This window comes from Sturnira hondurensis, unplaced genomic scaffold (genome assembly GCF_014824575.4).
Source record: "Sturnira hondurensis isolate 20B ecotype Veracruz unplaced genomic scaffold, ASM1482457v3 Scaffold0004474, whole genome shotgun sequence".
Classification (NCBI taxonomy): domain Eukaryota; kingdom Metazoa; phylum Chordata; class Mammalia; order Chiroptera; family Phyllostomidae; genus Sturnira; species Sturnira hondurensis.
Genome location: NW_028077105.1, coordinates 16,661,224 through 16,677,194, shown reverse-complemented (window position 1 = coordinate 16,677,194; position 15,971 = coordinate 16,661,224). Strand labels below are relative to the sequence as shown.

Sequence of the window (15,971 nt, the reverse complement as noted above, 5' to 3'; positions counted from 1 at the left end):
AAATGAAAATGCCCAGACATCCTTCAATGGGTGAAGGACAACAAATGTGGTAGGTCAATACCACAGAATACTGCTCAGCAATAAAAAGGGACAAAATATTGATGCAACAACCTGAATGGATCTACAGACTTACACTGAGTGAAAGAAAGCCAATCCCAGAGGTTACATATCGTATGATACCATGGAAAACATACACAACATTCTTCAAATGACAAAATTATAAAAATGGCTTCCAGGAGTTAAAGGAGGGGGAGAAGAAGAGAAGTAAGTGTAGTTTTAAATGGGCAACAGGGATCCTCAAGGTGATGGGACTGTTCAGTGTCTCCACAGTATCGGTATCCTGGTTATGATATGTACTGTAGTTTTTAAATATATTTTTTCATTTGTAGTTTACATTCAATATTATTTTATGTTAGTTTCAGATGTGTACTATACTTTTAAAAGATGTTGGTTTTGAAAACCATTGGGAAAAACAGGGTAAAGGGTTCAACGCATTCTTTATATTATTTCTTACAACTGCACGTGAATCAATTATCTCAAAATAAAAAGTTAAAAAAAAAAACAGAAAAAACCTTTTTGTCAACAAAGGGGTATTTGAATCGTGTTCCAATGGACCACACAATCGCTGTTCCTAGAGCTGGCCTGTTTTCCTCTCTCCTCACTCGGCTGCCGAAAGGGTGCTCCCTGGGACCACATCCTACAAAGGCTAACTCTGCATTTGACTAGAAGCTACTTGAAGGCAAAGACAGAGCAGCGGGCAGTTCACTTCTGAATCCTCCTTGATTAGCAGAGTCTCTGGCACATAACAGATATTCCACTGTTTGCACTTAGAATGATATTCATCTTAGCTATGGCAGTGGTTTTTAAATGAGGAAGAGGAGAAAGCTCTAACGACTTGGCCTAGGGCTCCCAGCAACAATAGAGAGAATCAACAGGATCAAAGGGCTTGCTCCTGGAGGCCCACGATATTCACAACACTTTCATCTTCTTTGTTCCTAGTTTCTGCTTTGGCATGAGGGTGCTGCTGAAGTGTGACAATACACATTAAAAATATTAGGAGAATTTGGAAAAAAATCAGAAGGAAAATTAAATGGTAGGAATGAAAAGTTATTGAATGACACTAAAAAACAAACTAAAAAATTTTTTAATACATATCTGTTTTTTCTTCAAAACATATCTCCTTATAGAAAAGGTCATAATTTGAACACCTCAAAGATAAAAATCCCATTAAAAATATCTGTCCATATTTTTGGATGACAGCCAGTGGGGGCGTTGGGCGGGTGGAAGGGTTGAGCGAAAAGAAAAAGGACTTATGGACATGGGCAACAGGGGCAGTGATTGCTGGGGGAGAAGAGTATAAGGGGACTAAATGGGAATGGAAAAAATACAATAAAGATTTTTAAAATATATCTGAAAAATAGAACAAAAAGTCAGATCTAAAAATGACTTTTCACATTAAAAAAAACAAACCCTGAAATGGAATAAACCAATACGACTATCTAGTTTAAGGGTATGTGGCGCTTAAAGGAGTTGGTAAGGTGCCCAACTCCTCCTTTCGTCACTGCACAATCGGAAGCCTGAACGTCCTGACTCCACTTAGTCGGTTAATGACAGACAGAAGCACCAGTGAGTGCTGCTTACACAGCCAGTGCATGGAGAAAGTCTGTTTTCTAGCCATGCTATTCCAGCACACTTGCCTCTTCATCTGGTAGCTTCAAATAAAATAAGCAAAACACTCAGATATTCATTGTGGTATTTCAAAACTTGAAAATAAACTTTGTGATTTCACATTCACTTTTAAAGTAGAAGGATGTTCAAATAAATATGATAACATTATAATCCACACAAATACCGAGCATAGCCTTTCCTTCATCTTCTAACTCAAACCGCAGGGTCTGAAGTTCCTGTTCCATTTCTACCCGGAAGCCCTCCATTGACTCTCTGTGTGCATCTTTCAGTGACTGAAGCTCTGCAGAATGTTTCTGTTGTAAATGATTTTCAAGAGCCTGGAATAGGAGAAACACATTCAAATTATTATGTTCTAATACAGAAAGGAAAATACAAGTAAAAATAAAATAATTAATAAAACTCAGTTATTATTTAAGAAAAACAAAGCATTTTAAAAAAGATTTTACTTAAAGATAGAGGAAGGGAGGGAGAAAGAGAGGGTGAGAAACATCGATGTGAGAAACATCAGTTGCCTCTCGCACACACCCAGACTGGGGACCGAGCCCGCAACCCAGGCATGTGCCCTGACTGGGAATCAAACACACAACCTTTAGCTTTGCAGGAGACTGCCAATAAACTGAGCACATCTGGTCAGGAAAAAGAAAGCATTTTTAATTCATTTACACAATAATTAAAGATAAGCCCTGGCCAGTGTGGCTCGGTTGGTTGGAGCATTGTTCCATAAACTGAAGGGTCGTGGGATGGATGGGGCACATGCCTAGGCTGTGGGTGTGTTCCCCCTGGGAACATGTGAGAGACAACCAACCAATCAATGTTTCTCACATAGATGTTTCTCTCTCCCTCTTCTTCCCCTCCCTATAAAATCAATGGGCATATCCTTGGGTGAGGATAAAAAATAAAAGAAAAAAGAAAATTAAATATAAGATAATCACCATTAGAAAATAAATGACTAGAGTCACTTCTGAACAATAAACTAATAGCCATGAAACTAAAATGACTATATATTGTGTCTACATTGGAATATGGACTCTTGCCCTAAAGCAGTTTTCAGTAGTTGTTTTCTAAAGATGCCAACAGGTGAGAGCAATCTAAAATTAATGAATAATTCTTCCATGTGCATAGACTTAGACTTAGGAAAAATAGGAGGAGGGCATTAACATGAAAAAATCTTCTGACCAGGGAATAAGAGAAGGAGTCGTCTATAACTTCAACCTCATCAAATATTTTGTAGCTACCTTCTAGAGTCATTCTTTTTGACTACATTTGTGAACAGAAGCAAAAGATTTGAGGCCTTGACTTCCACTCAACATGGAGGGGTGGGTAAGCATGCTTCACCTCCTTGCACAACCACAAGAAGAACCACAACTACCCTCAAAACAAAAAACACCCAGAACTGCCATAAAATTGGACTGTAAGTCCAACAACCAAGGACTTAAATAAGCCACATTTATCCAGACGGTAGGAGAGGTGGAGATGCTGAGCCAGAGCAGAGAGGACACAATCGGAATGCTAGAGGAGGACGCAAGGTAAAGCTAACGGAGTTCGCCATCACCAAGTCATGAAATGTTAATGGGACTCATTTAACATAAAGAAGAAGATCAAAACTATGAACATTAAAATGACAACAAATTCAACTCTCAACAACTGAATCTAAAAAAACAAACACAAATAAGCAAACAAGGAGAACAGAAAGAGCATCACAGACATGGAGATCGTTCATCACGACACGGAGAGGTGGCAGCACGTGCAGAACGTCAGTCCCACATTCATGTGTGCTGGATAAAAATCAGGAGGGATACCTTGGGAGTGAACAATCCCCGCCCTAGGCCAGACTGCATAGCCCAGTGTTCTAGCTACAGGAAGACAGAGCTTCACAGCTGTGGGCTATAAAAACCAGTGGAGGTTGGGGCAGCAAAAGAAACTGCTAGTTTCTCAGGAGAGTCCACTTAAAGGGCCCACAAGATCCAAGAACGTATGCAAGCTCACCCACACTCTGGAATCATCAACAGGGCAGCAGCTGGAAGGGTGCCGGTTGCATACGGGAAATGGGTAGTGACTGTAAATGGGTGAGTGCCAGGCAAGCCTCCAGAGGCCAGGCAGCAGAATTGTCCCTTCTCCAACCCCCGCTTCCCACACAGAGCCACAAAGTGGTGAAGCGGTTGCCCAGCCTTGGTAAATATCTAAGGTTCCACACCTTACAGCTTAACTGATGTGCTAAGACAGGGAGTCAAAGTAGCTCTATGTAATACACAGAAAAAAGCATAGGGAGGCTGCCAAGTTGGGGAGACAATGAAATATGGCCTGAATGAAAGAATAGAACGAAACCCCAGAAAAAGAACTAAGGAAAATGGAGATAGCCAACTTATCAGATGCAGAGTTCAAAATACTGGTGATGAGGATGCTCAGAGAACTCACTGAGTACTGCAAAAGCATAAGGGAAGAAATAAAGGCTATACTAAGTGAAATAAAGAAAAATCCACAGGTTGGAACCAACAGTGAAGGGACGGAAGCCAGAATTCAAATCAACAATTTGGAACATAAGGAAGAAATAAACATTCAACCAGAACAGAATGAAGAAACAAGAATTCAAAAAACCGAAGAGAGTATGAGAAGACTCTGGGGCATCTCCAAAAGTGCCAATGTCTGAATCATAGGGATGCCAGAAGGAGAAGAGAAAGAACAAGAAATTGAAAATTTACTTGACAAAATAATGAAGGAAAACTTCCCTAATTTGGCAAAGGAAACAGACATACAAGTCCAGGAAGCAGAGAGTCCCAAACAAGTTGGAACCAAAGAGGACCACATCAAACACATAATTAAAAAAAACAAATGTTAAAGATAAAGAGAGAATCTTAAAAGTAGCAAGAGAATATCAGAGACTTACCTACAAAGGAATTCCCATAAAACTATCTGCTAATTTCTGAAAAGAAACTTTGCAGGGAAGAAGGGATTGGCAAGAAGTTTCTAAGTGATGAAAAGCAAGGACCTACATCCAAGATTACTCTATCAAGCAAAGCTATCATTTAGAATGGAAGGGCAGATAAAGTGCTTCCCAGACAAGGTAAAGCTAAAGGAGTTCACCATCACCAAGTCATGAAATGTTAAAGGGACTCATTTAACATAAAGAAGAAGACCAAAACTATGAACATTAAAATGACAACAAATTCAACTATCAACAACTGAATCTAAAAAACAAACACAAATAAGCAAACAAGGAGAACAGAAAGAGCATCACAGACATGGAGATCGTTCAGAAGGTTATCAGCTGGGAGAGGGAAGGAGAATGGGGGGAAAAGGTACAGGGATTAAGAAGCATAATTGGTAGGTAAAAAATAGGCAGAAGGAGGTTAAAAACTGCACAGGAAATGGAGAAGCCAAAGAACTTAAATACATGACCCACTGACATGAACTGAGGTGGGGGAATGCGGGAGGGAGGGCACATAGCAGGCAGAGGGAGGAAGGGGGGGAAAACTGGGACAACTGTATAATTGTAAGAGCATAATTAATAAAATATACTATTAAAAAAAGCTCTGAGAGTGGGCACCTGAAAAAGTAAACTAAAGCTTTTTGTGTGATTAGTTTTAAAAGCCTGGCCAGAGAGAACAGACTGCATGCAGCTAAGACTGAGAAGATCTATGGCCACAGGAGGGAAAAAGAGAACTCAGGGCACTTCAAGTTTAGAGACTGAACTGTTCTGGGAAGAGGTTATCATACTGCTACTATAACAAGAAAGGTTCTTGAAAAAGATTCTGTACTGTAAATAGGGTAGCAGTTTTTAATCATTACTCTAAAATGCTGTTTTGAAAAATCAGTATTTGGCTACTTATGTGCACCATTTTAAAAGTGTTTTATTTCTGAAATATAAAGCATACATTTCTTTGAATATAAGTAAAATGCAGGACTTTTAGTTTAGACAATGTTGGGAACCACCCTGCTTGGTTTCAGAAGCTGTAGCCCCCTATGGCTAAGGCTGAGTACAGGACCTTGGGACCATAAGCCAATTATGAGACAACGCTTATCTTCCTTGCAGGGCACCACCTCTGCCCCCTTTCATTTCACCTTGCTTGGCTCTGGGCAGATGACTGGTTAGCCAATGACTGGTAACATTCCTCAAAGGAGAGATGACCGAAGACAGGCATGGTTACGAAGGGGCCCTCAGGGAAGGACTTGAGGAGCTATAGAAAAAGGGGGTGATGGACCCTCGCTCTTTGGCTTTGACATAGCCTGTGTCTCACTCTGTCTGCAAGAAGTCTCCTAATCTCTTGGCTGCCTTACTTCCCCTACCCGACTTAAGCCTGAAACAATGATGGAGGTGGGTGCGGCTCTGTTCTGGAAAGGGCGGGTTCCCTGGGGCCATCAGGCCTAAAAACGAATGTATAAAATCCTGTGAAACCTACTTTGCTAATACCTTTAATTTAAATGATAAAGGTCCAAGCATGAAATGAGTTTGTTCCCCAAAGTTTTATGGCCCTTAAGCTATCTGACCCTGACTGAAAATAAGCTCCCATAGTTCTTTGAATGTTATTTATTGTTTGATTCTTACTCCCTGACAGTGACTGATGAGCTTTACGTATATATGCCCTGTATTCCTATGCAAATTAAACCCAATAAAAGCCCATTGAGGAACAGGCTCCTGGCCCTTCTCCTTTGAGAGACTGGCCAACCTTTCCTCCCTAATCAAATCATGTCTTGGTAGACTTATTCTCATTCATGGCAGCTGGGGGGACACTGTGGGCAGAGCCTCCCCACAAGACAACATTACCTAGATAGCTTGGCTACCAAATGACAGGCAAGAAAATTGCAGATTCTGATTTCTTTTTAAAAAGGATTAAAGTTTTGAAAAAACTAAATGTTTAAAATTAAAGTACTGATGTTCGAGCTTACATGTTATTCCAATTCACAAATAGTATTCAATGAATTTATTACTTAGCAATACAATCAGGCCTAACTTTTAACCAAAGGAACGTCCTTGACCAGACCAAGAGACTTCAACTTACTGATATTGGTAAGTTAACTGTTTTTAAAAGGATAAGACTTTCACCCTGGCTGGTGTGGCTCAGTGAATTGAGCGCTGGCCTGTGAACCAGAGGATCGCTGGTTCAATTCCCAATCAGGGCACATGCATGGGTTGCAGACTAGGTCCCCAATAGGGAGAGTGCAAGAGGCAAACATATGTTGATGTTTCTCTCCATCTCTTTTTCCCTTCCCCTCTCTAAAAAATAAAAACCATTAAAAAAACGTATAAAATTTTCTTGGCTTAATTGATTTATAACATACCACTCCTTAAAACAGTGCCTGCTCCCACATAAAGAATTAAGAAACAAATGATACCTATAATGGCTATAGATGCTGAAAATTATTATTAGTAAAACTGTATTTTTCTGTCAATCTTTATCATGATTACCACAAGGTCCTTAGAAGAAACTGCAAAATGTACTGTTAAAAAATAAACTATACCAAAATTAATCACACTAAGACTGTCAAATTAACATTTTAATAAAACTGAGTAATGTATATGGGGAGATTCTGGCATATATGATTAGTCTAATAATATACCTATTTGACTTAAATCTGAGTGATTTGTTTGTATCACTACTTTTCATATATGCTTTGGACAATACATAGGGGATTACGCTATTTTAAAATGTTTATAATTTTACTGAGAATTTTGTACATTTTTTTTTAAAGTTGTGAGAAAAAAATCTGGGTTGAAAAATATATAAATTCTTTGGATACATGCCTTTTGTAGATCTAGCCTGAAATAGAAAAATTAAAATTCGATGAAAGACAATTATAAATTCAAGATAGTATTAAATGATTACAGTGGTTACAACTTGGTAGGACCATGCTAAATTTACTTGATCACTGTTAACTATATGACAAACTAGATGGACTATTAGTCTCATCATGAACTTGGCCATATAATGGAAAACAGATCCAAAATGCTGTCCCCAGCCTAAGTTGTCTACGATAGTGTGTAACTAGTGTATACGTTTAAACACTGGAAAACACTGAAATAAAGCCACACATAACCTGTGGGAGCTAAAAAAATGAATTTGTAAGAACTGGAAGGCTAATTATTACTAGGCTATTGGATTCCATTTGAATATACGTCACATTAAACTTACTCTTTGTTCCTTTTCCTTTTCTTCTTCCATAGTTTGAAATGCAAGGACATGTGCTTCTTTCAAAGATTTATGTCTCTGCTGATGTTGTTCCTCCAACTCTTCAAGCTCTTGTGTGAGTCGTTGTCGTTCTTGGGTAAACTGAGCTTGCAGTTGCTGCAAAGAAGTCTGAGACTGGGAAAGCTGCATCTCCAGGTTCTGTTTCAGCAAGGAGATCTATGCCACAGAATGGTACACAATGAAGAATGAATACAAGGCATATTTCACAAACTGCCAATCTAAGAGAAAAAAGGCATTTCAAAGATATTTAGTTAAACACTTGCCTTAAGAAAATGTTTACAATACATCACGGATACTTAATTGTTAGGTATTACCACTTTCAATTCTATTTCTAGCAGTTACCCTAAAAATAGACTGTTTTAGTGGCATTGAAGTTTGTAGACTCTGAACACTGCAGCCCACATTTAGAAATACAATGAAGAACTATGTTGTACTGTAATAAATATTTACAACATGAAATAGAAACAGAAGACAACTAATGTATTTAGTAGATTACTTCAAAGAGACAGTATGAAAAATTAAACTATTTATTTGTGAAGCAGTAACGTTGAGTGGTTAGGACTGGGGGCTCTGAGTTAAAATCCTAGCTCTGTGCTTGCTACAACCAACACCTCACCAGGCTGTGTGAGAATTAAGTGCATTGCTGTGCACAGTTGCCTTCGGACAGCTCTGGGCATGTAGTAAGGGCTCAGTGTCAGCTAACATTATTTGATGATTGGAAAGCTACTCTTTGAAAGATTTATCAGTTCATAATTTAGAATCCTTGTGTCGAAAAGATTTTTATTTTGGATTCTGATTTAATTCAAAGGATTTGCAAGTCTTCAAGCTTTTGAAAAATCATAAGCATCCCACAATCCTCTAGTTACATCCTTATAATGACAGGTGCTTTATTTCACTATTGAAAACTGATTTGTCACTCCCTTTGAAAACAAGTATCACCCTTAATGTCTGCATGGCTTCTCGGTGTCCTAAAATACTTAAAATTAAGTTCTTTTTAAAGAATTAACATACAAAATATGTGTGTAAGTATATGTATGTTGGATGAAACCATTTAATTCGATCTATTTCTCTTCCCCTACACAGGAAATGGTAATTTGACACTAGATAGCCATATTCTAATGGAAGTCTGACTCTAAGGGAACTTAAGGGAATAAGATAAAAAACTGTGAAATGTGTTTCATTAAGTAACTTAAGACACTGTATGTGTTCTATACAAGTATAACAGCTTCTGTGGCCAAGAAAGCCAATGGAAACAGGAAGATTTAAAGTGAGTTTTTGTAAATGGGAAAAGACATTCATTTGAGTGATGAAAAGCAAATAAAGGCTGCCTCACATCTCCCAAAGGAAGGTACCAGGAAAGAAAAAGGTGGAGAATCACTATATAATTGCAACAGAAGAGGAAAAAGAGCAGGAACTGGAAGACAGAGAAGGTCAGAGGCAAGCAACAGGAAATGGTCAAAGCCTATAGTGACTGTGCGTGGGTGACTAGATGTCTGGAAGGGTTTTGGACCAAATTTTAAATCAGGATTAGTTGTAAAGTTTAGCACATGCCTTTATGGAGATAGCCAAACACTGGTGAAAAATGATAGAACTGATCTTGATGTTCGGTCTGTTCTAATGTATTTCCAAAGAAGTGACTCTACTTCCTGAAAGTTATATGGATTCTACTTAATGATTTCTACACAAACCTAAGGTTTCAGAGGGTATTTTATATGAATGGAGTCAAGTGGAGCTGCCACAACACTCTTGGCTGCCATGCTGACACCTTTAAATGGCAGCAGCAGCCGTGACTCACAATAAGATCAAAATAAGCCAGCAAGTGTGCGAAGAGCAGGAGAATGTCACAGCAACAGCTAAGGACACACTTGTGAACTAGGAACACCAAGACACATTATACTCTGTGACTTTCCTCCATCTTGTGCCAAGAAAATCAGGATGAAACAGCATTAACGACAACCCAGAGAGAAAAAATTTAAAAAAGGGTAAATGCAACAAAAACGTGTGTTTATAAACAATGATATGTGACTGGTAGAGTCATTTTCTTCCCAGTTAGCTGGTTCTTGAAATAAAGAACCAAACCACTCTCTTGCCAAAATTAAATCTAGTTCCAGGCCCAGCATGGGGACTCACGTGACTGCCATGTGACAATTTGTTAGAATACATGTAGGAAGGTTAGGAAAAGACTATGTTACATGTACAAAATGATTGAGAGTTAAAGCTATTACCAGTAGCTACAGCTATTACCTGGTCCCTGGCCAAGTGAGGACTAAAACCTACCCAGCAAACAAACTGCTCACCAAGCCGTCTGCCCAGGCATGCATCATGCCCACCCTAAGAAAATGGGCATGTATTTCTGGTTTGCACCCAGGCACCGCATGGGCCAGCAGTGGCTTTGGATCCTGCCCTCCAATTGAGTGTGCGCTGACGTTAGTAAGAAGCTCATCAGTTCACAGCTGTGGATCCGAGATTCAGCAATACCTACTTCCAAAATTCGCTGCATCACAAAGAGCTATGTTAATTTGACTACAATCTGACTCACAGTTGAACTGTTTAAGGATGAAACTTATAAAGAAATATAACATTTAAAGTGAAGGAAGTACCACAGTAATGTAAGAGTTATATGTTTACAATCTAGCACTCTTTCAAATCTCACCAGCTTAAGTATACTTAAATGTTTCACATCAAATATATACTTTACCTCGAAAGGACTCCAAAGCAATATTTTTCATTTTAGAATCTAAAATTAATCTTTGTCTCTATACTCAAGAAAATATAAAGTATGTACAAAAAGACATTATCATGCAATTTAGTGTTTAAATACACTTACTTTAGATATTTTATATTAACTTTCAAAGCACACCAAAGTAATATTAAGCCTATCTAAAATCTTTGAATTCATGCAGAAAGCCTTCATCATGCAATGCGGCATCAAGATTTATTTTGTTCCTTTTGTAAATAGTCAAGTTGCATTGAACTGGCACCTTTAGTCAGCATGAAAATGACNTAATCTTTGTCTCTATACTCAAGAAAATATAAAGTATGTACAAAAAGACATTATCATGCAATTTAGTGTTTAAATACACTTACTTTAGATATTTTATATTAACTTTCAAATACTTAATATTAACTTTAATATTAACTTAATATTAACTTTCAATACTTAATATTACCAAAGTAATATTAAGCCTATCTAAAATCTTTGGATTCATGCAGAAAGCCTTCATCATGCAATGCGGCATCAAGATTTATTTTGTTCCTTTTGTAAATAGTCAAGTTGCATTGAACTGGCACCTTTAGTCAGCATGAAAATGACATGAGCTTTAAAAGACAAATAATGAGCAAAGCAATGTGAAATGAACTAACGTTTAATAGCTGAGCATAGTATACTTTATGGAAATACATATTAATATAAAGTTTCAGTAATTCAAAATAAAAGAAGAAAGACAAATTTCACGTTCAATAGTTTGGGCAATTTTGATCAGTAGGTTTATGACAAAATTATAGAATGGTGTTTGTTTAATAAATGAATGAGAAACAGTGATTTCTTCAAATTACATATTTACATTATGAAGTATATGGTATTAGTCTCTACACATCTGTTATAATTTTAAATTTTAATGCTTTTTATTTTGTTGATTTTAAAGAAATGCAAAAAATCCTTATTTCAGAAAAAATTTCAGTCCTCATTTTAACAATTCTTACCATACCCACAGCAGTTTAGGTATGAGTTCTACAACATCCGGACTGGCGTGATGGGTACCAGATACTTTGTGAACCATTTTAAAGGCCCAGCTGAACTGACATTAAGTACCACTTTCTGATCTCTACCACTTAAAATACTGTTTAAAAAAATAAAGCATTGTAATAATTTCAAAAGGACAAAAATGAAAATTAAGACATATGAGTACACTTTTCTGAAGAAAGGAAAGCTTTACCTGTTTTCCACAGAGAAGTTTCACAAAGATTCAGGGCCTCAACAATGGCGCCTGAAAAAGAACTGCCTCAGCACAGAGGCTGAAATGTCGAATCCGAGGTGCTGGGTGTGGCAGGATGTCCACGTGGGGCATGCCATTTAGTTACCTACAACCTTCGGTTTTTGATGCACTGTGGTGTTCTTTGTGCCCCAAAACATCAGTCTTGTCACAGAAAATAAAGAACACATAAAGTATACCAATAATTTGTCCTCAAAACAAACCTGGCTGTGGATCAGAATCATCTACGTAGATTTTAATAAACACCCTTGGCCAGACCCTAATCCCTTGATATTCTGATTTAGTAGGTCTAGAATTGGGCCCAGGCCCCCTAACATATTATTACTCCAAATTAGCAATGTAGTGAATGTTCAGTGTAAAAATTTTTTAAATATAGCAGTTACAGAACAAAAGGAAAGTCTCCTTCACTCTGTTGCCTTGCCAAATCCCAGTCCCTAAGGGTAAACCAGTGTTAACACTCTGGTATCTTCGTAGATATAATGACTTACGCCTTTGGATACATGTAATTGCCTGTTTTGTTTTCTTTGGTTATTTCTACTACATCATGTGTAAGTGGCTGGACATTTTCACCAAATGTAGAGAGCACACCTGCCCTGATCTGAGAGAACAGTGACTATGTCTTACACACACACACAAGTTACTTTGCGGCCCCAGGGCACACCTCCAGAGGCCAGCCAGTACTTAACATGCAAAGCTGCTGAAACAACCCCTCGGGGCTGCTGATTGGGTAGAATTCCCGTGTATATATACATTGCATGGAGCAATAAACAGCCCTTAAAATGTAAAACCATGAGGTACCCTGACCTGCAGGTGCTGAATGTGATGGAGTGGCTTTTCATACACTCCATTCTTATGCAGCTTCCTCTAAGACGAGTAAACCCATAGATTTATTTAATGGCGGTTAATGAACTTTCCACTAGGGAGGCCAGTGAGTTTGTGTTTTTATAGGTTTGTTTTTCTCTTCACAGTGGTACTGATAAAGGACGAATATCCACGATGATTAGGAATACCCCACTCTTTTCAAGGACAACACAGACTTTCTACTGCAGGCACTGTTTCTTGCCTCCCCAACAGCTAATCTCCCCCTTTCCTTCCTTCTCAGTTAGCTGAACTCTTGAGTTTGTTCAGGGATGGAATGGAAATCCTTGTCTTAAAGAATGTAAGCCCGTGTCCTAGCACCAAGGGATGGATTATGATTAAGATGAACAAGTCACAGAAATCTAATTATAGGGATGTGTCACCCTGTTTTAGTTAATAAGCTAAAAGAAAGTATGTGGGGAATTTGGGGGAAAGATTTTACTTCCTGATAAAAGTTCAAAGGAGAGCACTTAAGGAGAGCCTCTTGCATTAGCATAGTTGTTCAAGAATTTAATAGCTGGAGCTGGAGCAGCCACGTTGCAACAATGACATGACAAACTGAAGGTCAGACAATTAACACACTGAGCACGGCAAAGCAGAAGTACAGAAAATACCTAGTTCCTAATTATCTTGACAGCTTAAGCTACTGTTCACTTGGGTTTCTGCTTGTTTATAGCCCAATGCATCCTAATAGACATAGTTCCAGAATGTAATACAATACAAATCCCTGTCCTTCCTGATGGAATTTTGGATTTTCTCACCTAATTTCGCTACTATAAATATTATGCACACACACACAAATTTCTTCCCAAATCAAAAACCAAACGGTCTGAACATGTACACGTACAAGTCTATCGGAAGGCTGCACATCTCTCTCTTCTTTAAGGTTCACAGATGACTTTAATGCACAGTCACAGTTGAGAACCATTGCCCTGGAATTCATGGAACTAAAAATTTTGGCTGCTTCTTTTATGATAATCTTAAGGCACTGTCTGGAGAAGTCACTGAAGCCTTTTCCTTTCACATATCCTCTGCTTTCAGTTCATTTTATGAGATTAAGGAGGAAAACAAAATGAAATATTGTTTTCCTCAAGTAATATTACCTATGGCCTTCTCTACTGTAGCTTTTGTCAGTTTATCAGGATATTGGTAAGTTGTTTATCTGTGTATTTTTTAAGAAGGTATATATAATGCATGATTTTTCAAAAATGATTTTTTATGGCAGGGGTTTGGGGTGAGAGGTTCATTCATTTTAGTAAACAAGAAAACTAGAAAGAAAAAAATTTTTAAAAACATGTATAGCTTTGTTTTTCAATAAACTGTACATAGGAGATTGTTCTGAGCTGGAATAATTACCAATTTCGACAAGGAAAGTAAAAAAATTACTATAAAGTCTAAACCATATAATATTAACATTTAGTTCAATACTCTCACATATACAGAGCAACATTAAAAACTGCTAACATAGGCTCAGCAGAGGCCAGTAAGGATAATTTACTACTATGAAACAACTTACACGAATGCTCACATAAAATGTCTGAAGGTGCCTGAATATTTTAATTCTTCCTAGTTTTCTCTTTTTTTAACCAATAATTTCCTATGTTTGAAGAGTGTAGCTAAGAAAAGTAAATTTAAGCTTGTGAAATTATAACCATTCTGAAAAAAATTCTGAATTGTTCGTAATTTTTTTAGTATTTTCTAAGAACACCTATAAACTGAGTTCATCAATTAAGAGCCACACAATGATGCCTACTTGATGTCCCTAAGATATTTCTGAAATATGTTCCCAATTATTTTATTGGGAACATATTTCAAAACTATGTTTTTTTTTCAAAAATTTTTTCTTAGTTGAAAAAAACTAGAAAGGTTTCAGAAAAAACAGAGGTATCAACAACCACTTGGTTTTTAGGACAAGACGGGTATATAGGGAAACTGGTTGCAGGGAAGGCTGGGTAAAGACGATGCGTGCTAAGGGCGGGCAGATGCTACCGCCATACTGAACAATACTCTGAGAAGTCATACTTGTTTGGATAATGACAGAGGAAAGAACTGATCCTCCATGACTATGATGCCACAAAAGAGAATGAATTAATGGAGACTTCCCTGTGTTAGCGATCTTTTCTACTTTTTCTTTAGATGAATCAAGGCATCCCCGTTCTAGTTGCCAAGAGATTTAACTTCGCCAAGGTAGTTTTTAGTTTAATGAACACTTTTTCACTTATAATTATTAAGGAAAAAGTGACTATGTTGTTACAAGTATTCTGAAGTACAATTCAATGATTTTTTTTACAATAATTATACCTTATTTGGGTTCTGATTTCTATCCCAGTTAGCACAAATGTCAAAAAGAATTAATGTAACAATTATGCCCCAATTCTTACTATGTTCTCTATGTTCTGCCAAAAAGAACTTCTAAATGTGGCCTTATTTTACCAATATTGAGATAAATATCTTTGTTGGTTATTTTTAAGTATATTAAAGAAAATGGTGTTAAATGTATTTGTGTACTTCTAATTATTTTTTTAATGTAGAAAGCAAAGCTGAATATGGAAGATAGGTAAAATTTTTCTTTCCTTGCATAGTAGAAAGGCCAGCAGTAGGAGGAAGCAATTTCACTCTAGAAGTATCGAATGTCATAGGACATCTCTAGAGTTAAAGGTTTGACTCCTCTAGGACAGGAACTGGCCAACTACAGCCTGTTTGTATAAATAAAGTGGCATTGGGACACAGCCACATGGTTATTTACATACTGCTTGGCTATTTTATACTGCATAAAGCCACCATACTGTGGTGGCTTTCACACAGCTGCATTAGACGCCAGCAGCTGCCACAGAAACTGCATGGTCCACCCTGAGTGGTGTTATGCTGTCGACATAAAGGACGCCGGTTCCATTCCCGGTCAGGGCACATGCCTGGGTTGCAGGCATGGGAGAGGTAGCCAGTTGATGTTTCTCACACCAATGTTTCTCTCCCTCTCTAAAAATAAATAAATAAAATCTTAAACAAAAAGAACTGCATGGTCCACAATGTCTAAGTTATTTCCTAGCTGGCCCTTTTCAGAAAATTTGCTCACCTCTGCCCTAAGACATCACAAAATAAATATTCAGTAAGGTTTAACTCTCTGTTCCTATTTTAAACTGATAAGAACAGATACTACACTTGATCTTAGCCAAAAGGCCGAGAAGCGATCTCTGTTCCTATTTTAAAGAACAAGTTGGGAATGGATTTGATATGAATAATCTCATTT

The 15,971-nt window shown here is 37.6% G+C and overlaps 1 protein-coding gene and 1 pseudogene across 9 annotated transcripts in view; both read right to left on the bottom strand.

The window, feature by feature from the left end:
• Positions 1-15,971, bottom strand: part of FAM184A (family with sequence similarity 184 member A) — a 103,590-nt gene that overhangs the window by 18,109 nt on the left and 69,510 nt on the right. For all 9 annotated transcript variants that reach the window (XR_005066442.1, XM_037045849.1, XM_037045846.1 and 6 more), the window contains exons 10-11: positions 7,818-8,030; positions 1,853-2,006 (exon numbers count right to left, since the gene is read on the bottom strand). Coding sequence is in view for 8 of the 9 variants with exons in the window: in XM_037045849.1 (XP_036901744.1) it covers positions 1,853-2,006; positions 7,818-8,030 (367 nt within the window). In the remaining variant the exon portion in view is untranslated. The remainder of the gene's footprint in view (positions 1-1,852; positions 2,007-7,817; positions 8,031-15,971) is intronic.
• On the bottom strand, positions 15,785-15,913 carry LOC118986817 (uncharacterized; annotated as a pseudogene).